Genomic DNA, 27,500 nt, shown 5'->3' on the forward strand with positions numbered 1-27,500 from the left:
GGGGCGGGCCTGTTTTTTCCACTGTCTGCACTCTCTCAGTCTCAGCACATTCATGTCCTCTATGTTCCCTCTCACCCTGCCTGCTGGCCTGCCCAGACCTGGAGATGCACACACGCACACACACACACACACACACACACACACACACACACACACACACAGGCACGCACACACAGGCACGCACACACAGGCACGCACACACACAGGCACGCACACACACAGGCACACACACACACACAGGCACACACACACACGCACGCACACACACACACACACACACACACACACACACACACACACACACACACACACACACAAACACACACCTATGCCAGCAAGACTGGAAACACTACTGGAATATGTTTAACTGGTTACATAAGGTTACATAAATGTCCTCTGGGCTCATGGATGCCAGGCCCGCAGCAGACCCGTAGTGTGAAGTGGTTCTGGTGGACTCTGTGTTTAGTGGTTCTGGTGTGTTTAGTGTTCTATATTCCCAGTGTTTCCTCTCAGCTTCTCCACGCTCAGCGTCTCACCACCTGGATGCTGCCTGGGGTTTGTCAGTTTCCCTCTAACAGGTTCTCTCCCCCCGAACGCACTCACACACACACACACACACACACACACACACACACACACACACACACATACACACACACACACACCTCTGCTGCACACGCGCCCATTTGTACGCAGGCTGGTCTAAAAATAACCTTGTTGTCACTCCAGTGTCAGAACATCTGTGTATGGCACGCGCACACTGACACACACACACACACACACACACACATTAGTGTTTGAGCATCATCTGATCAGTCAGTCATTAGTGTGTGTTTGTGTAAACCTCGCCTGTGCCTCGCTAATGATCTGGCAGTAGCAGCAGAATGACATCTCGGGAGGGGGACGTGAGAACGGAGGAAGGGAGTGAGGAAGAGGAAGAAGAAGAGGGGGGGGGGAAGATCACATCCATTCATAATCAGTGCACTGCTTGTCTCAAAGGCAGTCACAACACTAGATAGGGAGGGGGGAGTTGCATTCTCTGAAGGGGGAATGTTCCAGCTAGAATGAAGGAATCTCTTCATTGTCATTTATGTCATTATTCCGTCCTGTGGATGACAGCCTCCCATAACTGTCTCTCAGTGTGCATGTGTGTTTGTCTGGGAGAGGAGAAGGGATGTGGTAGGCGGTATTAGGGTGTAGATCACCTACTTCAGTGCAGTACGAAACAGACCCTCTTTGTGTGTGTGTGTGTGTGTGTGTGAGTGTGTGTGTGTGTGTGTGTGTGTGTGTGTGTGTGTGTGTGCCTGTGTTTTGGCTGTGACAGGCCCACATTCCACTGTCGACAGAGCTACACACACACACACACACAGCAGACCAGACAAGCTTATGCTGGAGAGAAACAACACAACACACAACAGCCTGTCACCATGCCTCACAAACAGCCTGTCACCATGGAAACCAGTCTGAGCAGTCCCTCACCTGTGCTGAGGCGGGTCTCTGGAGAGGTGGAGGTTCAGTAGCCCCCCCCCCCTCACCCCAACGTCTGGCTGCTCAGACCAGTCCTAGTTAAGTCTAGTCCTAGTTAAGACCAGTCCTAGTTAAGACCAGTCCTAGTTAAGACCAGTCCTAGTTAAGTCTAGTCCTAGTTAAGACCAGTCCTAGTTAAGACCAGTCCTAGTTAAGACCAGTCCTAGTTAAGACCAGTCCTAGTTAAGACCAGTCCTAGTTAAGACCAGTCCTAGTTAAGTCTAGTCCTAGTTAAGACCAGTCCTAGTTAAGACCAGTCCTAGTTAAGACCAGTCCTAGTTAAGTCTAGTCCTAGTTAAGTCTAGTCCTAGTTAAGTCTAGTCCTAGTTAAGACCAGTCCTAGTTAAGACCAGTCCTAGTTAAGACCAGTCCTAGTTAAGACCAGTCCTAGTTAAGACCAGTCCTAGTTAAGTCTAGTCCTAGTTAAGACCAGTCCTAGTTAAGACCAGTCCTAGTTAAGACCAGTCCTAGTTAAGTCTAGTCCTAGTTAAGACCAGTCCTAGTTAAGACCAGTCCTAGTTAAGACCAGTCCTAGTTAAGACCAGTCCTAGTTAAGACCAGTCCTAGTTAAGACCAGTCCTAGTTAAGACCAGTCCTAGTTAAGACCAGTCCTAGTTAAGTCTAGTCCTAGTTAAGTCTAGTCCTAGTTAAGACCAGTCCTAGTTAAGACCAGTCCTAGTTAAGACCAGTCCTAGTTAAGACCAGTCCTAGCTGGAGAGAACAAGTTGCTGTGTGTGCTAGTGGTGTGTGCCCCCCCCCCATCCAACCCTCTGTTAGCAGCTCTACTACCTTTAGAGTCATTATGAAGTTTTACAACCCCACCCTGTCCCTGCTGACTGTGAGTGGAGGGGAAGGCCCTCGCTGTCACACACACACACACACACACACACACACACACACACACACACACACACACACTGGGGCTGTAGGCCATGGAAAAGTAGCCCCCCTACTGGGAAAGGGGTCATCCACAGACCATGACTGCTTTCTGTCCCTCAAAATGACAGGACTGATTTATAAAGCCAAAACAGAGACAAAGTAAGAGTTGGGCTCCTACCTCTTAAGGTGTTTGGGTGAGGTGAATGTTTGGGTGAGGTGAATGTTTGGGTGAGGTGAATGTTTGGGTGAGGTGAATGTTTGGGTGAGGTGAATGTTTGGGTGAGGTGAATGTTTGGGTGAGGTGAATGTTTGGGTGAGCAAAATGTTTGGGTCACGTAGCAAATCTGCCATGGTCGGTGGAAACGGCAGCTCTTCTGGGTACAGGGAAGCTGTTAGTCTGTCAGTGGTGTGGTAGGGGGGGTGCAGGGGGCACAGGTCAAAGGTTGTATCCTATGGTCAAATAGCCAAATCCAATTGTTAAGGAGGGCGTTAGAATGATCCTACAAGTGTGTGTGTGTGTGTGTGTGTGTGTGTGTGTGTGTGTGTGTGTGTGTGTGTGTGTGTGTGTGTGTGTTGTGGTGTGTGTGTGTGTGTGTAAAAATATCCACTCCTCCTCCACATAATCTTGTTGCTAAGCGCTGTTAAACACCAGTAAACACTTGGGCCATGTAAAAACCACACTTTTTTTTCTTTTCATACAGAAAAAGTGTGTCAGAGTGAGTGTGGTCCTGACTCCTCCACTGAAACATGTTCAGATTCGATGACAAAGAAAAACAAACACATTTTCTTCCGATATTTTCTCCTCTCCTCTTTTGATTCCCAGGCTTTTTTCTGACCATACTGTCGGATTAGCACGTGTTAGTTCCATGGGACTTCCAGGCGAGGGGTTGAGTAAGCAAGAATCTGAGGGTTGGAAAAGGACACTGTCAACCACACTGGCCTTTGAGGGGGAAAAAAAAGAATATATTTACACAAGTTTCCAGCCTCCCCTGCCTGGCTGTCTGTCTGTCTGCCTGCCTGCCTGCCTGCCTGCCTGCCTGCCTGCCTGCCTGCCTGCCTGCCTGCTGGCTCATTGTCCCCGGTGCCAGCCAGCGTTTACGCCACAGTTATGATTTGCGCCTCCAGTGGAACTTTCCTGGGTTTTTTTAAAGATGGAAAAGCTGCACTCGACCTGCTCTTAGGATCCAGTACAGAACCGGTACAGGCTTTAATACGGGCCTGAGGACATGGAAACCTGGGAAGAGCTCCCTCGGAAAACACAGTCACGGTTGTCCCCCAGGTGGAGGGGGTGCTCCTGCACCAGGTCACTACGCACTGGGGGGCGGCTGGGGCGCAGGAGGTAGAGCCGCCGTCTAACGATCGCAAGGTCGGCAGATCGGTGGTTCGAGCCCCGGATGGCCACATGTCGAAGTGTCCTTGGGCAAGACACTGAACTCCAAAATTGCTCCAAGTGAGCGGGCCGGCCGGCGCCTTGCATGGTAGCTTGCCGCCATTGGTGTGTGAATGTGTGTGTGAACGGGTGAATGAGAGGCCGTTGTAAAGCGCTTTGGATAAAGGCGCTATATAAGTCAGTCCATGGTCCAGTGGTCTAGCACCGTGGCCTGGGGTGGTCCAGTGGTCTAGCACCATGGCCTGGGGTGGTCCAGTGGTCTAGCTCCATGGCCTGGGGTGGTCCAGTGGTCTAGCACCGCGGTCTACAGTGTACACATATGCCCATGTCGGCATGGGTTCAAATCCCATGCCCTGCTGATGCCCTCTCTCTCCCTTCTTCTCCTTACTTTCCTGTTTGTCTTCACTATATCTGTCCAATAAAATGAAACATATGAGTGGGACTGCCCACAAATCACATTAAAAAAAAATCAAAGGAGAACCTGGATGTCCAACTGACAATGGTGTGACCAGGAGGCACCTGCTGCTGGGGTAGGGTGGTTATCCAGGACACGGGGCTTAAACCAACCCTAAGATCAACCGTTCCAAATCTGTCTCGAGTTCCCTGTCGCGGACGTCACCGTGCGTCCCTGAGGTGAACGTAGGAGACTCTGCTACCAGACTCATCTCCAGCGCCTGGCTGCCACACACAATTTCCAACGCGCACGCAACGGGGTCGGCCTAACTAGTTTACATTACACTCATAACGGCCTGCGGCTGCTGTGTTCAGCATTCACAGTCTGAGATAGGAACGCACCCCCGAGTCTCACCGTATTAGCATTTAGATTGTGTCTGGGTCGCTTCAGGCAGATAGAGGTGCCGCGTCTGGAGGTGTGGGTGATGTGTGGTGGGTGGAGGGTGATGTGTGGTGGGTGGTGGGAGGGAGGGGAGGTGTGAGGGTGGTGTGTGGTGGGAGGGAGGGGAGGGTGGTGTGTGGTGGGAGGGAGGGTGGTGTGTGGTGGGTGGTGGGAGGGAGGGGAGGTGTGAGGGTGGTGTGTGGTGGGAGGGAGGGGAGGTGTGAGGGTGGTGGGAGGGAGGGGAGGGTGGTGGGTGGTGGGAGGGAGGGCAGGTGTGAGGGTGGTGGGAGGGAGGGGAGGCTGGTGGGTGGTGGGAGGGAGGGTCGAGGGTGGTGTGTGGTGGGTGGTGGGAGGGAGGGGAGGTGTGGTGGGTGGTGGGAGGGAGGGGAGGTGTGAGGGTGGTGGGTGGTGGGAGGGAGGGGAGGTGTGAGGGTTGAGGGTGGTGGGAGGGGAGGTGTGAGGGTAGGGTGGAGGGAGGGAGGGGAGGGTGGTGGGTGGTGGGAGGGAGTCGAGGGTCGAGGGTGCCGGGAGTGGGAATTTCAAAAGCCGGTCGGTCGCCCTCTGCTAGGCCTGGCCCTGCCCCCAGCTCCGCCCCTCGCTCCCACGCAAACACAACTCCCTCTCTCCCCACGCTGGCACTTTTTATCTTCCTACATTTTTCCCTCTCTCTCTCTGGTGGGATGGGAAAGGCATAAAGAGACAGGGAGAGAAGAGTGTGAAGTGATGAGAAATGAGACGGGGAAATGTGGAAATCGAAATGTGATATCAGAGATGAAAGTCAGACCAGGCCAACACTATGGAAATGGTGTCACATAGAGTACTGGATGCTCAGGGGACGAGTCTAATGTCAAAAACACCCTGTAAGTTGGATAATTGTTTCCATACAATGTTGCCCAGTACCTGTTTGTTACAGTGACTTCCACACACACACACACACACACACACACACACACACACACACACACACACACACACACACACACACACACACTGAATTGCCTTTTAATTGGTACCTTGGGTTTGGTCAGTGAGGTAGTCGTTGAGAGAGATGGAGGGCAGTCAAAAGTTGAACAACACCCTGTGTGTAGGTCATGGAACAAGGCTAATCACAGTCGTGTTGCCTGGACAACTCTCCCTCCCCACCCCCAGACAAGGGGACAGATAGGAGCAGAGAGGACTCTGGGCTGAGTGGACTCGACTGCGGCAGTTAGCCATCCCTCCGTCCCTGGCCCTGGTCTCTCTGCCTGACACAACCTAGTCAGTCCCAGTAATGAACATGACTCAAAGGCTATTAGCTGCCACTGTACACGAACGATGTCCTCTCGTGAAATTAGTTTAATATTGTACAGTGCCCAAGGGGTGAGAAGCCATTAATTGGATTAATTCAAGCGTATGTCTGACTCCTCGTCCTCTTTGTGCGGAGGGGGGTGAGAGTGAGAGTGAGAGTGAGAGTGAGAGTGAGAGTGAGAGTGAGAGTGAGTGTGAGTGTGAGTGTGAGTGTGAGTGTGAGTGTGAGTGTGAGAGTGAGAGTGAGAGTGAGAGTGAGAGTGAGAGTGAGAGTGAGAGTGAGAGTGAGAGTGAGAGTGAGTGTGAGTGTGAGTGTGAGTGTGAGTGTGAGTGTGAGTGTGAGTGTGAGTGTGAGTGTGAGTGTGAGTGTGAGTGTGAGAGTGAGAGTGAGAGTGAGAGTGAGAGTGAGAGTGAGAGTGAGAGTGAGAGTGAGAGTGAGAGTGAGAGTGAGAGTGAGAGTGAGAGTGAGAGTGAGTGTGAGTGTGAGTGTGAGAGTGAGAGTGAGAGTGAGAGTGAGAGTGAGAGTGAGTGTGAGTGTGAGAGTGAGAGTCGCATCGATCGGTTTCGGGGGGGCAAGGCGACTCAGTCCGTGTTGTATTGAGGCAGTTGTTTTTCATGTGCCTGTTTTGGGCTGCTGAGGTAAAGCTCTCTGTGATACGGTTTCTTTGCTGGGTTGGAATTGAGTGTCATCTGGGGGGGGGGGGTCACTCTGAAGGCCACACTGATTGAACATGTTATACTCACCTTTCTCTTTCTACCTCTCCTCTCTCTTTCTACCTCTCCTCTCTCTCTCTACCTCTCCTCTCTCTCTCTACCTCTCCTCTCTCTCTCTACCTCTCCTCTCGTTCTTGCTCTTCTTTCCCTGACCTGTGTTTTGTTTTGTCTAGTTGGTGACAAGGTGCCTGCGGACATCAGGATCACGTCCATCAAGTCCACCACCCTGCGAGTGGACCAGTCCATCCTCACAGGTACAAACTTGACTGGCTTAGAGTGTTCCATTTAGAGTATTTAGAGTGTTCCATTTAGAGTGTTCCATTTAGAGTGTTCCATTTAGAGTGTTCCATTTAGAGTGTTCTATTAGAGTGTAACAGTTAGAGGGCCCTATTATGCACTTCTTAACTTGCCGTCTTAAGTCTTAATTAAGACGCACCGCCAGGTTAAGACCCTTATTATGCGCTTCATACGCGCTACTGCTATTATGCAGGTGTCGATAGGCGCCCACACATAAGACGTAACACTCCCGTGCATATATTACTCATTGTGGGAGTGTTCATATGTTAATGAAGTGCACTAGGCGCCCCTGCTATTATGCGATCTGACTTTGCTCCTAGCGCTAAGAAAGTGGTTTGAAAAGTTCTTAAGTTAAGACTTCATGCACGTTTTGAAACACGAGCGCGCCTCCGCGGTTTGCGCATGCATGTGGGCACACATGAACACGCACGTGGCTCCACGGCAAGACGTCAATTACGGTCACAGTATAAATGCCACCACTGGCAAATGTTAAGCCAGAGAGAGAGAACAATGGAATATATCCTAGGAAGGAATTATGATAGACGAAGACGGCGCGCCGAGCGCATATACCGGCAACGACTGTGTTACCTCGGGCTGACAGGTAGGCCAAATCTCAAATCAATCCTGGATTCGTGATCTAAGCATTTTAGCGCTTTCAATTGGTGATCCAACTGTTAATAATGCTATAATATATTGCAATTACAATTATATTATAGCCTATTATTAAAATATGTATAATATAGCCTATATATATATTCTTTTATTCTGTTTACAGAGCAGCAATGCTTGTATGAGCTGCGCTTCACCCGTCAGGCAGTAACTGACATATGTCGTTTGGTCAGCAATGACCTCATGCACGAGCTTGTTACTTTCTTCTGCAGAGAAGCGCGCTGACCTCCTTCTTAGGACTTCCATAATAGCATAGCGCTAAAGACTCAACGCAGCCGGTTCTTAAAGGGAATGGCACCTGGCACGCTGATTGGGTTGATTGAGAAGACGCCCAAAACACACCCATGACTAATTTCTTTGCTTAGCGCCGGGTTTTAGGCGCCCACTACCGCACGCATAATAGCAAAGTGGCCTTGACCACGCCTCCACGTCTTAAGTTTAGATCTACCGCCTCGTCTTATTGCTTAAGACTTATGAAGTGCATAATAGGGCCCAGAGTGTTCCATCTAGAGTGTTAGTGTTCTATCTAGTGTTCCATTTAGAGTGTTAGAGGGTTCCATCTAGAATGTTACAGTTAGAGTGTTACAGTTAAGAGTGTTACAGTTAAGAGTGTTACAGTTAAGAGTGTTACAGTTAAAGTGTTACAGTTAAGAGTGTTACAGTTAAGAGTGTTACAGTTAAGAGTGTTACAGTTAAGAGTGTTACAGTTAAGAGTGTAACAGTTAGAGTGTTACAGTTAAGAGTGTTACAGTTAGAGTGTTACAGTTAAGAGTGTAACAGTTAAGAGTGTAACAGTTAGAGTGTTACAGTTAAGAGTGTTACAGTTAAGAGTGTTACAGTTAAGAGTGTTACAGTTAAAGTGTTACAGTTAAGAGTGTTACAGTTAAGAGTGTTACAGTTAAGAGTGTAACAGTTAAGAGTGTTACAGTTAAGAGTGTAACAGTTAAGAGTGTTACAGTTAGAGTGTTACAGTTAAGAGTGTAACAGTTAGAGTGTTACAGTTAGAGTGTTACAGTTAAGAGTGTAACAGTTAGAGTGTTACAGTTAGAGTGTTACAGTTAAAGTGTTACAGTTAGAGTGTTAAGGGCTCTGCACACAGCGTGCGATTTCTGTTGCGCGTCAACGTTCCATTTTGAAGTTTGAATGGAAGTCTATGAGAAAATCATAAAACATCGCATCCCAATGCACACAGCGTGCGATGCAATTTCTGTTGTATGTTCTCATAGACTTCCATTCAAACTTCAAAATGGAACGTTGACGCGCAACAGAAATCGCACGCTGTGTGCAGAGCCCTTTACAGTTAAGAGTGTTAAGGGCTCTGCACACAGCGTGCGATTTCTGTTGCGCGTCAACATTCCATTTTGAAGTTTGAATGGAAGTCTATGAGAACATCGCATTTCAACACACACGGGCCCGATTTTAATCGTACGGCGAAAATTCGATTCCATTAATTTTGAATGGGACAAAGCACACGGCGTGCGAGTTTTGTCGCACTGTCAAATTTGTGCTTTTTCCCATTCAAAATGAATGGAATCGAATTTTCGCCATGCGATTAAAATCGGGGCCGTGTGTGTTGAAATGCGATGTTCTCATAGACTTCCATTCAAACTTCAAAATGGAATGTTGACGCGCAACAGAAATCGCACGCTGTGTGCAGAGCCCTTTACAGTTAAGAGTGTTACAGTTAAGAGTGTTACAGTTAAGAGTGTAACAGTTAAGAGTGTTACAGTTAAGAGTGTTACAGTTAGAGGGTTCCATTTAGAAGCTTCCATTTAGAGTGTAACAGTTAGAGTGTTCCATTTAGAGTGTTCCATTTAGAGCAGGGGTGCGGGCCGTACAACGATTCTGATTCTGGCCGGCCCACGAAAGATCGCATGATAATTTAAAAAATAAATAATTTAAAAATATATATTTTTAATAATTTTCTAATTATCTTATGGGTGGACTAAAACCGCATTGCTTTTATTTTGAAGCCCATTTATTCTCACAAATATTTTCAGTTTCTCATTTCTACCCCTGGGAAAAAAATAATTGCCCAGGTCTGATTTAGAGTGTTCCATCTCAGACCAACCTTACAGGACTGGAAGGGCAGGGCTGGACCAGATTGTTTGAAAAGAAATAATATATATACTACTTGTCCTTATACTACTTGTTCTTATACTACTTGTTCTTAGCTGCTAGCTAGCGCGATGGAGCGCACTCTGTTTTGATTCAGTGATGTTCTCTGCTATTGTACCAACATTCAAATAATCCTCTCTTCTTCGACTATTTTCAGTTTACAATCTGCACTTTCATAATCTGTAGAAAAAAGAAAAGAAAAGAAAAATGACCTTGAACAAAACACCAGCTCACAAATGAACAGAAGAAAACACCTTGCATAGGTGTGGCTGTGGTAATCCTGCCTGACAGTCTGCTGTAATCCCTCTCTGCAGGGGAGTCTGTGTCAGTCATCAAACACACCGACCCCGTCCCTGACCCCAGAGCTGTCAACCAGGACAAGAAGAACATGCTGTTTTCTGTAAGCGCTCACTTCCTGTCGGGAGCCTCACGTCTCACGCTGATCTGAACTGCATTCCTCATACCAGGAAGTCTGATCTCACCTCCCACTGACGTGTGCGTGTGTGTGTGTGTGTGTGTGTGTGCCTCCTCAAACCAGCCCATGTGCGTTCGGAGGCACATTATATATCACATTAACGCATCCATATATTCCATATACGGCCTATTCTTAAAGCTAACAACGACCAAACGTCTTTGTCAATCCATCCCATGGTTCCATTCTTCAGTGTTTTGGTCCTAACCCCCTCTCTCCCTCTCTCCCTCTCTCCCCCCCTTCCTCCGGTCCCTCCTCTTCCTCCGGTCCCTCCTCTTCCTCTCTCCCTCCCTCCCCCCCTTCCTCTGGTTCCTCCTCCTCCTCCCCCCCCCCCCAGGGCACCAACATCGCGGCCGGCCGCGCCGTCGGCATCGTGGTGAGCACGGCCGTCTCCACGGAGATCGGCAAGATCCGCAACCAGATGGCGGCCACGGAGCAGGAGAAGACGCCGCTGCAGCAGAAGCTGGACGAGTTCGGGGAGCAGCTGTCCAAGGTCATCAGCCTCATCTGCGTGGCCGTGTGGGTCATCAACATCGGCCACTTCAGCGACCCGGTGCACGGCGGCTCCTGGATGCGCGGGGCCATCTACTACTTCAAGATCGCCGTGGCGCTGGCCGTGGCGGCCATACCGGAAGGTCTGCCCGCCGTCATCACCACCTGCCTGGCGCTGGGCACCCGCCGCATGGCCAAGAAGAACGCCATCGTGAGGAGCCTGCCCTCGGTGGAGACGCTGGGCTGCACCTCCGTCATCTGCTCCGACAAGACGGGCACCCTCACCACCAACCAGATGTCCGTGTGCAGGGTGAGAGAGGGAGAGAGGGAGAGAGGGAGGGAGGGGGGGAGGGGGGGGGAGAGAGGGAGGGCACCCTGACCACCAACCAGATGTTTGTGTGCAGGGTAAAAAAATCTTTCTTTCTTTCTTTCTTCTTCTATCACGACGACTGCCAGTGGCCCCTGGCCTGAGCTAGATTACTCTTCCTGCTACTACTGACGATTCACTCGCTTAGTCAAACGTGTCGATTGTAAGTCGCTTTGGAATGCCCAAAATGTAAATGGGCTTTACGTCGGACCTCGTACCACCCGTTCCACACACCTGCCAGCCCCCGCAGCCCCCCCCACAGCCTCCGATTCAGTGTCTTGCCCGAGGACACCTTGACATGTTGCCAGCCGGGGTTCGAACCGCCGATCTGCCGACTCTGCGACCGTTAGACGCCAGCTCTACCTCCTGCCCCACGGCCGCCCCCCCCCCCACATTACCCTGACAGTCAAGTCTAAGTCGCTACTGTGATATGACCTGTCTTATTGATGTGCCGTTGGTGTGAAGCACGACCGTATAGTGCGGTAGGTACAGTGTGTTCTCAGCGGTGTCTTCATGTTTGATTTTCAGTGAAAGGATGTCCTGTATCAGTATATTTTTGTCAGTCGATCGAGAGAAAGTAAAACACATTATACTGTATCTCCTCATTCGATTGACACTTCCTACAAGGGCGCTTGGGGAATTTCTGCAGGAGGCGAAAATGCGCCGTTCGCTCGGCAGATCTCCGAGCCCCCGTGTCTGTGTTATTGTGTTATTTCCAGTGCAGTTGGCCCTCTCTCCTGCGGTGTGTTTGGAAGCAGACAGGTGGGGGCTTTGGTATGATGGAAAAAACCCTGTGGCACTGGAGTGTTTACCCTCGCCAGCCAGGGCTTGTGATAGCTTGAGTACTGGCACAGGCTGGCATGACCAAACAGCCCCAGCATGCCCCTCTCACCCTCTGTTCTGTTGGCACAGAGCCCTAAGCTGCAAGGAAGCATAGCGCACAGATGATAATAATAATAACAATAATAATAATGATAATAATAATAATAATAATAATACATTAGACTTATATAGTGCTTTTCTAGACACTCAAAGACACTTTACAAACGGAAAAGATTGAGTAGTAAAATAAAAAGAAACAAAAATAAATAAATAAAATAAAGTATAGGGGTCTAATTCATTTTTAGATTACAACATCTAAATCTAAGTGTCTTTGTAGGACAATCTACTCTGTATACTGCAATTACCGGTACACCTAGATTTCGTGCGGAGAAGTGGCGAAAAAGCAACGCCAGCGTCCTCTCTAGACCGGCATTTTTTGAAAAGTGAGTATGATCAATGTCATGTTCGCTAGCATCCTCTAAACATGGACATGCTCCAAATCTCAAACCTGATGAATGAACCATTACTGATGATGAACAGGGATGTCCTTTATGTACAGGACATCAGAAGGTCCGCACATGCTGTATAAGCAAAAAAAATAGTTTTTTTCCAACACACCCAGATCTGAGGTGTGTTGGAATCCCCTCCCTCCCCCCTCCACAGCCCTGTGTACTTGACCGCTCCACTCTGCCCTGTTTGTCTTGGCACTCCGTGTTAACCTCTTAAGCAGGATCTGGCACCGCACCCAACACCACACACACACACACACCTCCACACCTTGCCAATACACTCCTGACCTCTCGGCTCTGATAAAAAATAAAAAATAAATCACTCATACTCATCCTGGCCAATAATAATGACGACAGAGTTTAACCGAACCGAACGACAGTGGCTGAGATCAAGGCCCCGCTTCCTCTCTGAGTGTTTGACAGACTGTCGACACGGCCCTGCACCATCCTGCTCTCTCTGCGGGACGGACAGACTAGAGCAGTCTGACGTGTCCCGACACGACTGTGTGTGTAGCTCTCTCTCTCTCTCTCTCTCTCTCTCTCTCTCTCTCTCTCTCTCTCTCTCTCTCTCTCTCTCTCTCTCTCGCCCCGAGTGTCTCTTTTGTCTTCGCTCAGTCGTGTGGAAACTCCTCAGTCACAGTCACCAGCGTCCGTATGTGTGCGGCATAATAATGTGTATAATGTGTGTGTCGGTGTGGGCCAGTGAGGTGAGGTGATAAGAAAATATGAGGATAAGAAAACGGTGTGTATCAGTGTGCATGCCCTTGCACTGGTATTTAGTTGTGTGTGTGTGTGGGGGGGTGTGTGTGTGTGGGGGGGGGGGGGTTAAGCTCTGTACTTTTGCACAATCTGTGTGTGTTTCCTGCAGAGGGGACTCTAACCCCCCCCCCCCCTCTCTCTCTGTGTGTGGTGACGTGGGGGTGGTGCTGGGTCTGTGTGCTATGACGCGGGGCAGTGCCGGGTCTGACTAATAGCTGGGTCTGCAGCAGCAGGGAGTTCCCTTCCAGCAGAGCGGAGCAGGGTAAGCCTCCCACAGCCTAACCCTGGGAACCTCCCGGAAACGCGGAGGTCTGGTAAATATTGACCCAGTGCCTGGCCGTGTTAGCTTTGAGCTGGGAGATAAAAAGCGCCACACAGGACCCACTCCGACCCACTCTGACCCACTCTTGCTCACTCACACAGGTGCTTTTATCGATTTCTTTTCCATTGTTTTTTTGTACAGTCGCGACAGTGTCGCCTAGCTGATAAGAATGTACAGTATCACCCTGGAGTATCCTGTTTCCCAGGCGGTAACCGTGGGGATATCCCCACGGCAACACACAGGGAACACCTCCATGTCAGAGTGGACCGCTGGAGTTCCATTACTCACTGGGGAAACCCTGACCATGTCACTGCCATCACCACACACACACACACACACACACACACACCATACACACACACCATACACACACACCACACACACACACCATACACACACACCACACACCATACACACACACACACACACACACACACCATACACACACACACACCATACACACACACACACCATACACACGCGCACACACACACACACACACCATACACACACACACACACACACACACACACCATACACACACACACCATACACACACACCACACACACACACACCATACACACACACACCATGCACACACCATACACACACACCACACACACACACCACACACACACACACACACACACACCACACACCACACACCATGCACACACCATACACACACACCACACACACACACACCACACACACACACACCATGCACACACCACACACACACACACCACACACACACACCATACACACGGGTCGAGCGGATTGGAATTGTGAGTTTCGACAACAGGTCCACCATTGGCTTGCACGAGTCGTGCGGTGCCATGGTGCCTGTTTCCATGGAGACCAACATATTAGGCTGTGAGAGGAATAATAAACTGACTGAGGGGAGACACGGGTGACCGGTAATTCTGCTTGAATAGACTAATAATCTTCCTTCTAGTCTTCTAGTAGTCTTGTACGTTGTCCCCTAGGCTCCCAAGGTCACTGGTGTGTTTTGACGAGAGCTTTGGTGTCTGAGAGGAGGAGTGTTGTCTGTCTAGCCCCGCCCCCGTCTCTCTCTAGCCCCGCCCCCCGTCTCTCTCTAGCCCCGCCCCGTCTCTGTCTAGCCCCGCCCCGTCTCTGTCTAGCCCCGCCCCCGTCTCTCTCTAGCCCCGCCCCCCGTCTCTGTCTAGCCCCGCCCCCGTCTCTGTCTAGCCCCGCCCCGTCTCTCTCTAGCCCCGCCCCTGTCTGTCTAGCCCCGCCCCCCGTCTCTGTCTAGCCCCGCCCCCGTCTCTGTCTAGCCCCGCCCCCGTCTCTGTCTAGCCCCGCCCCCGTCTCTGTCTAGCCCCGCCCCCGTCTCTCTCTAGCCCCGCCCCCCGTCTCTGTCTAGCCCCGGCCCCCGTCTCTGTCTAGCCCCGCCCCCTGTCTCTGTCTAGCCCCGCCCCCGTCTCTGTCTAGCCCCGCCCCCGTCTCTGTCTAGCCCCGCCCCCGTCTCTCTAGCCCCGCCCCCCGTCTCTGTCTAGCCCCGCCCCCGTCTCTGTCTAGCCCCGCCCCCGTCTCTCTCTAGCCCCGTCTCTGTCTAGCCCCGCCCCCCGTCTCTCTCTAGCCCCGCCCCCTGTCTCTGTCTAGCCCCGCCCCCGTCTCTGTCTAGCCCCGCCCCCGTCTCTCTCTAGCCCCGCCCCTGTCTGTCTAGCCCCGTCTCTGTCTAGCCCCGCCCCCCGTCTCTGTCTAGCCCCGCCCCCCGTCTCTGTCTAGCCCCGCCCCCGTCTCTGTCTAGCCCTGCCCCTGTCTCTGTCTAGCCCCGCCCCCCGTCTCTGTCTAGCCCCGCCCCCGTCTCTGTCTAGCCCCGCCCCCCGTCTCTGTCTAGCCCCGCCCCCCGTCTCTGTCTAGCCCCGCCCCCCGTCTCTGTCTAGCCCCGCCCCCTGTCTCTGTCTAGCCCCGCCCCCCGTCTCTGTCTAGCCCCACCCCCGTCTCTGTCTAGCCCCGCCCCCCTTCTCTGTCTAGCTCTGCCCCCGTCTCTGTCTAGCCCCGCCCCCCGTCTCTGTCTAGCCCCGCCCCCCGTCTCTGTCTAGCCCCGCCCCCCGTCTCTGTCTAGCCCTGCCCCCCGTCTCTGTCTAGCCCCGCCCCCTGTCTCTGTCTAGCCCCGCCCCCCGTCTCTGTCTAGCCCCGCCCCCGTCTCTGTCTAGCCCCGCCCCCCTTCTCTGTCTAGCTCTGCCCCCGTCTCTGTCTAGCCCCGCCCCCCGTCTCTGTCTAGCCCCGCCCCCGTCTCTGTCTAGCCCCGCCCCCCGTCTCTGTCTAGCCCCGCCCCCCGTCTCTGTCTAGCCCCGCCCCCCGTCTCTGTCTAGCCCCGCCCCCCGTCTCTGTCTAGCCCCGCCCCCCGTCTCTGTCTAGCCCCGCCCCCCGTCTCGTCTCCACCAGCAGAACAGCATGTTTCAGTCAGGCCACTGGCCAACAGCCCCAGGGGCTGGAGTCTATGACACGACCTGCGTTCATTTATGAACGTTTTCAACGTCGGTCACGACTCACGTTCTTCTATTTTTTCATTCCCGCGCTGGTCTTAAAAAGCCTTAAAGTCTAAAATCCAGCAATCCAATTCCCAAGCCCTGAAAAGGTCCCAAATTTCAGTTATTCTGTCTAGAAATGAGGTGCCAGGTCTTAAAAATGAGATCCTGCAAGGAAATCAGTCCGACCACATCTATTTACGCAGAACTTAATCAAGCTGGAACCAGTGAATGGCAGTGAAATCCCTAATTTCATCACCTCGAGGATGACAAAAAGCTATCATATGGTGTCGCAAATAGGTCTAAAAGAGATCTAAAAAAGGTCTAAAAGGGGCTTAAATTTGACTTGTTGAAACTTGTAGGAACCCTGTTCTTTCTCTGAAGCGCTCATTTCAGAATGAACGCTTGCGTCTGGGCTGGGTGGAGAGGCGGGCCTGGGTGTGAGGAGCAGACGTCCTCTGGAACCAGACCTGCTGGAGGGGAAAGGCAGTTTTATTTTATTGGACGGCTGCTTCATTAATTCTTTAATCAGCCAGATTTAATTGAGTCTCAAAATTGAGTGAGTAGGGAGTATTTTCGTGTGTGTGTTGTGGTGGGGGGGAGGGTGGGGGGGGGGGGTGGAGTGTTATTGTAGTGTGCAATAGTAGTGCTCAGAGAGGGCATTCTCGACTAGTCTATAAATCACTCCACTGCCATGCACCCAAATACATCATGGACATGCTTGTAAGACACACTAGGTAGACCCCTGAGGCACTGAACTCCTGACGGTCCCAGAAGCCAGGACCAGGAGATATGGAGAGACAGCGTTCAGTGTATATGCGTCCCAGACTGTGGAGCACCCTACCTAAGAGCCTGAGGTTGTCCAGAACTCTGGAAACATTTAAGCGAGACCTCAAACCCTACTGATTCTAATCTGGCCTTTTAACTGTCCGTCTTAGTTGTTGCTTTATCTTCTTTGCTCTTTGTGAAGTGCATTGGGTCACTTTGTGAGAAATACACTATACAAATCCAGTTTGAATTGGTTTCAGAGACACTATCTCCTCTTGATCTTTGGCGATGACGTCTGTATTTCTTTTTTTTAAGCCTCCCATTCTGGGCTTGAACTGTAGCTATAGTCTAGAGTGGGTTTGTGTATAATACATCATCCATCACTCACTCATCCGGAGATATGTCAGAGACATTGTTGGCTGTATTACAGGAGCCTTTCCTGAAGCAATTTCCTGACGGAGGATGTTTACGCTCATGACGAAGCCGCCAGTAAATAGATTTTGCGCGAAAACGGACGTGCTGTGTTTCATCCTCGTGCCCAATTTTAGAAAACCAGCGGCTGAAATTACACAAATGATCCTGTTCACTCGCGTAAAGTTTCCCCCCCCCCAAAAAACAGTACTTTGTTTTGGTCATCATACTGTTCTAAAAACAGGCTGTTCTTCTCCGGAGTAGCATCCCCCCCCTACTAACCCCCCCCCCCCCCCCCCCCCGCCGCCGGCGTGAGTCTCATCAGTGTGAATAACCCAACGCCTCGTGCCACAGAGCCAATCGATGCTGCACTCTTCCGAATGAACTAGATCAGATCAATTTTCCATTCTGTCCTCATAAGCCACATGTCAACAACAGAGTAGGGAGGACGCCCAGAAAAACACTCCTCCTCACACACACCCCCCCCCCCCCCCCTCCCACCTCTGGACTGACAGGGGCCAAATTGTGATTGTTCTGGTGCTGGGGCTCCGCACACAGGACATCAATACAGCAGCTCAGAGCGCTGGGCCAGACTGGCAACACCAAACGCTGTTGTGTAAAGGTAAATGGACCGACTTCTATAGCGCCTTACTCCAAAGCGCTTTACGACGGCCTCGCATTCACCCGTTCACACACACATTCACACACCAACGGCGAGCTACCACGCGAGGTGCCCCGGGCCCGCTCGTTGGGAGCAATGTGGTGGGTTCCGTGTCTTGCCCAAGGACACCTCGACACGTGGACAGCTAGGGATCGAACCGCCGACCTTGCGATCGTTTTAACGCCGGCTCTACCTCCTGCGCCACAGCCGCTCCACAACAACTCTGGGGGAAACTCTGGTCTTAATGTCACTCTCTCACCTCCACCCTGCTCTCTCCCTCTCTCTTTTCCCCCTAAAAAGCTAGCGTTGTTTTCACCCGCGAGAGTTTCATCACTGCTTTTGTCCGATGAATCAGTAGCCCAAGGTTGAACAGAACAGAGGAGAGGAACTCCTCAATGCCTGCAGCTGGGAAACTACAGAGAGAGAAAAGGAAGTGTGTGGTGTGTGTGTGTGTGTGTGTCTGTGTGTGTGTGTGTGTGTGGTGTGTGTGTGTGTGTCTTCCCCATTTCCTCTCTGCGTCAGTGGCCAGAGACAGACCTTCAACTCTCTCGTGGCCCTTCTCTTCTCCCGACTGCAGAGTGCGTCACACACACAACCCACCGCACTCAGGCTCTACCCTACAGTACCAGCGTCCACACGCCCCGACATCTTCTGTCTTGTATTGGTATTGATTCGGACTCTCTCTCCTCTTTCTCTCCAGATGTTTGTGGTGGACAAGGTGGAGGATTCTAACTGTGCCCTCCACGAGTTCTCCATCACCGGCTCCACCTACGCCCCAGAAGGACAAGTGTGAGTGTCAAGTAGGATTTTAGGGTGTGTGTGTGTGTGTGTGTGTGTGTGTGTGTGTGTGTGTGTGTGTGTGTGTGTCTCTGTGTGTCTCTGTGTGTCTCTGTGTGTCTCTCTGTGTGTGTGTGTGTGTGTGTGTGTGTGTGTGTGTGTGTGTGTGTGCGGCGCCCATGTGGTGAGTGAGTTGAAGCCATTGTGTGTCGGCCTCGGTCAAACACCTATTTTTACAGGCAGTGGAAAAGCCACTTTCCTCTGGCCGTTCAAACCCCAAATCAAATCGCATTCGTCACTTTGTTTCCATTTGATGTAAAGTCTCTTTGAAGCCTTTCCGGCCCCCCCCCCCCCCCCCCCCCCCCACACACATCCCCGAACGTTTACTCTGGGCTCCACTGTCCCATGGTTAACACTAGAACAGCCCTGCCTTTTTTTTACCTACTATAAGAGCCGCCTCGGGGGTCTTTACAATGGAGAGCTGCTACTAGCACACAAAGACCACTAGTTGGCCGTCTTGTAAATTTGCCTGCCACAGACAAACTGCAAAATAGTTTCATACTAGCTTATCCTGATGTGATGTTGAAAATGTAAGGATACTGGGTGGTAGAACGCACATCTAGGAAAAGTCACGAAAGGAGGGTCCTGAAATGTAATAAAGATATTTTAAAAAGATTTACTCACAGGTTCAAATGAGCTGTTCTAGTGTTAATGACCCCACCCATGGCTGTTCTAGTGTTAATGACCCCACCCACGGCTGTTCTAGTGTTAATGACCCCCACCCACAGCTGCTCTAGTGTTAATGACCCCACCCATGGCTGTTCTAGTGTTAATGACCCCCACCCACGGCTGTTCTAGTGTTAATGACCCCCACCCACGGCTGTTCTAGTGTTAATGACCCCACCCACGGCTGTTTTAGTGTTAATGACCCCCACCCACAGCTGTTCTAGTGTTAATGGCCCTGGTCAGGTTTTTTTCCAGTGTCCATAACAGCGTTAGTTGCGGTTGGCATGTGAACCAATGTCATTCAGGAGGGCTAATAAAATTTCAATATTAGCGGAGATGTGGCATTCATCCCGTGATGGGAGCTACTAGCTAGAGGTTGAAGAGGACGCAGCAATGTGACGCCAAACTGAAAGTGTGTTGCTGCAGAGCGTTTCTAGTCCAGCTCGATCTGACGCTCTTGAGAGAGGAAGAGAGAGAGGGAGGAAGTTGTTGACTCAAAGTCATTGTGTGCCAGTTCCAGGTCTGCAGTAACTTTATCATCTGATCTTAGTCCACTATAAATGTCAGAACCATCTCCCCTGTCGCAGTGTGCCTCCAGCCTACTGTCCCAGATGATCACATGACCTGGTACCTCCCCCTCCCTCTCACACCGTCCTCCCTAGGAGGAAGGAAGAGGAAAAGAATTGGACCATCCTGACATTGAGATGCTGGTTTATGCCCAACAATGGCACATGTTTAGATGTGTTAGAATGTTTTTCCCGCCACTGAAAAGTAATTTTCATTTCATATTTCATATCCCCCTCCCACATATGAGGACATGTTTATGGGTCAGAATGTGAGGATGATGCTTGTGGAAGCGACTGTGCGTGGCACATTGAGATTCCAGAATGTTCCAGTGTGGGTTGTTGTTGTTGTTGTTGTTGTGTCGTCCTCGACTAGCAACTGTTGCTGCCTCCACCTGGCTGTGAGCCATGAGGTCACGTGACCTGCTCTCCTACCCAACCAGAGTCTCTGTGTGTCTCTGTGTCTCTGTCTCTGTGTGTCTCTGTGTGTCTCTGTGTGTCTCTGTCTCTGTGTGTCTCTTTGTGTGTCTGTGTGTGTCTGTGTGTGTCTGTGTGTCTCTGTGTGTGTGTCTGTGTCTCTGTGTGTCTCTGTGTGTGTCTCTGTGTGTGTCTCTGTGTGTCTCTGTGTGTCTCTGTGTGTCTGTCTCTGTGTGTGTCTCTGTGTGTGTTTGTGTGTGTGTGGTGTGTGTGTGTATACACCACCTGATTTCATGCCGTGTGTGTGTGTGTGTGTGTGTCTCTCCCTCCTGCAGGCTGAAGGGGGACAGGGTGGTGCAGTGTGGAGACTATGATGGACTTCTGGAGCTCGCCACCGTGTGCGCCATGTGCAACGACTCCTCACTGGACTTCAATGAGGTCATTACTTTACCACACACACACACACACACACACACAGACACACACACCGCCGGCTTGTCATGGCAGAGTCATTAAGGTTCTTCTATCACACTGCAGGCTCCTTTCATCCTGTTTATCTCAGTAATGAAAAGCAACAGATGTGACGTGCATGCACACACACACACACACACAGACACACACACACACACACACACACACACAGACACAGACACACATGCTCACTAGGAGGTGGAGGAATGGCGGCACATCTGCTGTCTTCTCCTAGTCCTGATGTCATCATTAGTTTGGAGGGATGAGCTGCGATACACAGACGAGTGTGTGTGTAAGTGTGTGGTTGCTATGCAAAGCAGCCTCACCTCAGAGACTCTGTGCAGACAAGGCAGGCTTGCAAATGTCTTCATGGACTTATGTACACAAACACAGTATCACATCGCAATGAATGCATAAACAATGTACTGTGTACACACACACACACACACACACACACACGCGCGCGCAACCTGCTCTGCTACAGTAACTCATTTTATTCTGATGTGCTTTTCTCACCTCTTGTCATCCCCATGGTGTCATGGTAACCCTGCTGGGAGTAAAGCAAGGAGAATGCAGATCACTGTTGGATATTTCATGTTCTGTCTAACAGTGAAGTGAGATCGTGTCCTACGAGATGATCTGTCCTCCTGTCTCTCCACAACAACTTAAAACATTTCTAAAACAAGTGGAATGACACGGCCCCACGGCCCAGCTGCGTTTCCCTGTCTCACCGTAGTGGTTGAAATCTTTCCCTATGAAACGGGACGACCCCTTCAAGACCCCTGACACGTCATCAGTCGCATCGTAGACAAACATCGACGCTCGCGATTCGTTCACAACTTCGGATGAAACGTATCTCTCGATCTAACAAGCCGTCGAATAAAAAAGAACTACGCTTCATTATCAGACCGTGACAGAATAGCAGTGCTCGGTAGGCTAGAAGCCCGCGCTCCTACCCTGCCAGTCTGCACTGGTATTAGAGAAACGGTAACAAGTGCAAAACTTAAGTGGCTGAACTTAAGTTAAGTTTCGGGTGTCATGTGCCATCAAAGGAGGGGAAATGCGACATGGAAACATGTCAGAATGCAGGACCGTCATGCACAAATCAGCCTTAAAACACACAGCCACGACACAGAGCACAGATTTATTTTTATGGCGTTCCGAAATCCGACGACAGTTCCGTGACGGGAACACTGGAGAAACAGCCGCTGTCCACGGCGTTAGTCAGCTACATGATAAAACCCATCGCTGCTATCATGCACTCGCTCACTGCTCACATCCAGTCTCCCGCTCACTGCTCTCCACACCCATCAATAATATTACATAATAACAACTGCTCGGATTAGATTGCGTGTTTTGGTTTTAATAAGTGCCATAGCTATAGCGTCATATGCCATCAAAGAGGGAAAATGCAAGTTGGAAACAGGTCAAAACGCGTGACTATCATGCACAAATCAGCCTAACGTTAGATAGATAACTTAAAATTAAATATGTCTACCATCATCCGCGTGTGAACGCGCAAAAAGGAGCCGTAGGGATAAATTGGGATTTGGCCCCATGTCTCCTAATTGGGGGGCAGGGGAGAGGTAGTGGTAGAGCAGCTGTGTGTGGGGGGGGGACGGGGACGCGTGGAGCTCTTATGAAGCACTCCGCTGACCATGACTCGACAAACACATGATGTTATTACAACTAGAGGAGGTCGTGGAGTGACCTTTTCTCACATTAGTTTGTCAATAATCTTTTGCCACTCGGAGACTAATAATAATTAGTTATTTTCCTGCAAACGTTGTAGGCACATTATTTCCTCATCCCCACTATTAAACAGCTTCAATGCTTCCAGTGCATCACATGAAACTAATGCTCCTCTAGCCACAGTTTAGCGACAGCAGGTAAAAGTCTAGGTCAGTTGACTGTATTAGCTGTCCTCAATCTACTTTTAGTGTGTGTGTGTGTGTGTGTGTGTGGTGTGTGTGTGTGCCAGTGTTGGCCAGGCTAACCCCTCCCTCCCTCCTTGTCTCTCCCAGGCCAAAGGTGTGTATGAGAAGGTGGGGGAGGCGACGGAGACGGCCCTGACCACCCTGGTGGAGAAGATGAACGTGTTCAAGACCGACGTGTCGGGGCTCAGCAAGGTGGAGCGCGCCGGAGCCTGCAACAATGTAAGCAAGGGGGGGGGGGGGGGGCCTGCGGGTGGGGGGGGGGCCTGCAACAATGTAAGCGGGGGGGTGGGGGGTGGAGCCGGCAACAATGTAAGCAGGGGTAATTAGGGACAGAAGGCACTGAATAATTGTAATGTTTGTGCATTATTGACCAAACAGCTTGTTTTTATTAATTCAAGATTAATAATTCAATTATTCTAATAAGGTACATAGGGGGGGGTCTACACCCCTGGTTACAGTACATAGGGGGGGGGTCTACACCCCTGGTTACAGTACATAGGGGGGGGTCTATACCCTGGTTACAGTACATAGGGGGGGTCTACACCCCTGGTTACAGTACATAGGGGGGGGTCTACACCCCTGGTTACAGTACATAGGGGGGGGTCTACACCCCTGGTTACAGTACATAGGGGGGGTCTATACCCCTGGTTACAGTACATAGGGGGGGGTCTACACCCCTGGTTACAGTACATAGGGGGGGTCTATACCCCTGGTTACAGTACATAGGGGGGGGGTCTATACCCCTGGGTACAGTACATAGGGGGGGGGTCTATACCCCTGGTTACAGTACATAGGGGGGGTCTATACCCCTGGTTACAGTACATAGGGGGGGTCTATACCCCTGGTTACAGTACATAGGGGGGAGTCTAAACCCCTGGTTACAGTACATAGGGGGGGTCTATACCCCTGGTTACAGTACATAGGGGGGGTCTATACCCCTGGTTACAGTACATAGGGGGGGTCTATACCCCTGGTTACAGTACATAGGGGGGTCTATACCCCTGGTTACAGTACATAGGGGGGGTCTATACCCCTGGTTACAGTACATAGGGGGGTCTATACCCCTGGTTACAGTACATAGGGGGGGGTCTATACCCCTGGTTACAGTACATAGGGGGGGGTCTACACCCCTGGTTACAGTACATAGGGGGGGGGTCTACACCCTGGTTACAGTACATAGGGGGGTCTACACCCCTGGTTACAGTACATAGGGGGGGTCTATACCCCTGGTTACAGTACATAGGGGGGGGTCTACACCCTGGTTACAGTACATAGGGGGGGTCTATACCCCTGGTTACAGTACATAGGGGAGGGTCTATACCCCTGGTTACAGTACATAGGGGGGGTCTATACCCCTGGTTACAGTACATAGGGGGGTCTATACCCCTGGTTACAGTACATAGGGGGGGTCTATACCCCTGGTTACAGTACATAGGGGGGGGTCTATACCCCTGGTTACAGTACATATGGGGGGGTCTACACCCCTGGTTACAGTACATAGGGGGGGTCTATACCCCTGGTTACAGTACATAGGGGGGGGTCTACACCCCTGGTTACAGTACATAGGGGGGGGTCTATACCCCTGGTTACAGTACATAGGGGAGGTCTATACCCCTGGTTACAGTACATAGGGGGGGGTCTACACCCCTGGTTACAGTACATAGGGGGGGGTCTACACCCCTGGTTACAGTACATAGGGGGAGGGGGGGGGGGGTGGTATCAGAGAGGAGAGATGAGGCCCGAGACTTGAAGAGTGTACTCCTCTTATGAGAGTGAAATAAACACTCTGCTTTCTCTACTCTACTACTCTACACTTTCAAGTCGTGTTAACGTCGTCTTGTGGTAGAGCGGGCCGAGCCTCACACTGTGTGAATGAAGCAGCCTGGAGTCTGAATGGTTCAGTGACCGCTGTGAGAGCGATACTCCCCCCGCTGCAGTGAATGACCAGCGGCTCCAAGTTTTTCCACTGAACTCTCAAGATAAAGGCCAGTCGAATTCCCCACGGTCTCATGGGGGCTGGAAAAAAAAGCAAGAAAAAAGCGCCCGTCAGTGACACAAGCCCCTCGGAGGCTAGAGATAATATTTAGACAAGGCTGTGAGTTTATGAAGAGCGTTAGCTAAACTTTCCAGTCCTCTGCTGTTTAGGCTTTTAACCAGAAAAGAAAAGTTTGGCCGCGGTTTCCGTCTAATGCACGTCAGGGTGAAGGATTTCTGTCGTGGAAGTGGAAGACGATGTTTAGCTTCTCGTCTCGGCCGACGTGACCAGACAGACACGCATCCTCCCCTTGTTTCGTGATGGAAAGAGAGAAAGAGGGACTTCTGGCTTGAAATGGTTCTAGTGGCTCTCTCTCTCTCTCCAGGACATCTGTCAAGTGTCTGTCGTGTCCCCTCGCTTCATCCATCCGTGTCAGAACTGTCTGGGCTGGAGGAGAGAGAGGGGGATGACAGGACTGTGTTTACCTCAGAACTAGCCTGGGAACACTGGAACACAGAAACGCTGGAACTTGGGTGCCCCCTACTGGAACATGAGGGCACAGCACTGGCACATATACACTGAACAAAAAGTCGAAACGCAACACTTTTGTTTTTGCTCCAATTTTTGGGGTTGAAATAAAACACAGAATACTTTTTTCTAGGTACACAAAGGGACGATTTCTCTCAAATGTGTTTAAATCTGTGCTAGTGAGCACTTCTCCCTTGCTGAGGTAATCCATCCACCTGACAGGTGTGGCATATCCAGATGCTGATTAGACAGCATGATTATTGCACAGATGTGCCTTAGGCTGGTCACAATAAAAGGCCACTCTAAAATGTGCAGTTTTATCACACAGCACAATGCCACAGATGTCGCAAAGATTTGAGGGAGCGTGCAATTGATATCAGGTCACACGACATATCACAACGTTGATATTGGCCTGCGCTACTTGGCCGATCTTCCAGGATGTGAAATAAGACCTGTGTAAGATGGCTATTAACATCCACCTCTAGCTAGCCAACATCCAGCTTTCTAGTCTGCGTTGTGTCGTACCTACCAAGGGGTGTCATGTGACTGCTGTTTAGCAGGGGCCCGATCTGTCAGCACCTGTGTTCCTCCGTGGCACCTGTCTGGGCCTCAGGCCTTTCCTCCACGCTGGGTTCTGTCTGGACCCGAGTCTGTCTAGTCCCTCTGGCTGTCTGACCAGACAGGATGTCGGAGTAGCTTTTCGAGCCACCATCCTTCATGTGTCGCCACACACAGCCACACACAGCCCCCCCTCCCAGGGCCCAGGCAGCCCACCTGACCACCTGCTCCTGGCAGCTGCCCGCAAACAAGCCCGTCTGGAACCATCTCTGGAGAACAGCTTCTACTGACAGCAGCTCCACAACCCAAAACCACTTAACTCTTATTTATTTTTAACTCCCCCTTTGTCTCGTCTCTCTGTCCTCCGTCAGGTGATCAAGCAGCTCATGAGGAAGGAGTTCACTCTGGAGTTCTCCCGTGACCGCAAGTCCATGTCTGTGTACTGCACCCCCACCAAGCCTGGCTCCCAGAGCAAGATGTTCATCAAGGTATATACACACACACACACACACACACACACACACACACACACACACACACACCACTTGAGGTGACCCCTGTGAGTAAAAAACTATTCTATCTTTGCACTCGAGCAAATTTCAGGACCCTCCTTTCATGACTTTTCCTAGATATGTGCGTTCTACCACCCAGTATCCTTACATTTTCTAAATCACTTCAGGATAAGATAATATAAAGCTGTTTTGCAGTTTTTCTGTGTAGGAGGCAGGCTAAAAAAAAGAAGCGCCCTCTAGTGATCTATGTGTGTAAATAGCAGATTTACATTCTAAAAAGGGGGTCTATTTGACCCCCAAGGCGGCTCTACTAGAAGGTAAAATAAGCACGGCTGTTGTAGTGTTAATGACCAGGTGATCACTAAGCACATTCTGCCAGCTCCAAATTGGTTGATGTTGTGACTCCTCCCTCCCCCCCAGGGCGCTCCAGAGAGCGTGATGGAGCGTTGCCAGTACCTGCGCGTGGGCACGGGGAAGGTGGCGCTGACCATGGCCCTCAGGGAGCAGCTGACCAGCAGGATCAGGGACTGGGGCACGGGCAGAGACACGCTGCGCTGCCTGGGCATGGCCACCAGGGACTCCCCGCCACGCCAGGAGGACATGGACCTGGAGAACTCCAACAAGTTCGCTGAGTACGAGGTACGAGACATCACACACACACACACACACACACACACAAAACGTTATTTATTCTTCTCCTATCACGACAACTGGCAACGGCCCCTGGCCTGAGCTAGATGACTCTTCCTGCTGCGAAGGGTCATCTAGAATTGATGATTCACTTGCTTAGTCAAACGTATCGATTGTAAGTCGCTTTAGAATAAGGCGTCTGCTAAAGGCCAAAAAGGTACAAAAGTAATAATAATAATAATAATAATACATTAGACTTATATAGCGCTTTTCTAGATACTCAAAGATGCTTTACAAACTGAAAAGATCGAGTAGTAAAATAAAAAGAAACAAAAAAATGACTAATTAATTTTTAGATTACTAAATCTAAATGTTTTTTTAGGACAATCTACTCTGTATACCGCAAGTATATCTAGATTTTGAGCGGAGAAGAGGCGAAAACAAGCAACGCCAGTGTCCTCTCTCAACCGGCGAGAGTATGATCAATGTAATGTTAGCTAGCTACCTCTAAACATGGATTTGGCTGGGCATAAATTAATTAATTTGAGGTGGTAAACACAGTCTGGCTATCTGTCTGGTTAACTTCTCTGTGTGGTTCTGAGTTTCTC

At 50.7% G+C, this 27,500-nt stretch overlaps 1 protein-coding gene across 1 annotated transcript in view; it reads left to right on the forward strand.

The window, feature by feature from the left end:
- Positions 1-27,500, forward strand: part of atp2a3 (ATPase sarcoplasmic/endoplasmic reticulum Ca2+ transporting 3) — a gene marked incomplete at both ends in the record, with an annotated part of 61,989 nt that overhangs the window by 22,739 nt on the left and 11,750 nt on the right. The window contains 8 exon segments of the mRNA XM_080549459.1: positions 6,806-6,886; positions 10,031-10,116; positions 10,526-10,990; positions 18,499-18,587; positions 20,617-20,719; positions 22,777-22,908; positions 26,122-26,238; positions 26,683-26,901. Coding sequence (XP_080405585.1) covers positions 6,806-6,886; positions 10,031-10,116; positions 10,526-10,990; positions 18,499-18,587; positions 20,617-20,719; positions 22,777-22,908; positions 26,122-26,238; positions 26,683-26,901 — 1,292 coding nt within the window.

Source organism: Nansenia antarctica, assembly GCF_963989245.1.
Source record: "Nansenia antarctica genome assembly, chromosome: 20".
NCBI lineage: Eukaryota > Metazoa > Chordata > Actinopteri > Argentiniformes > Microstomatidae > Nansenia > Nansenia antarctica.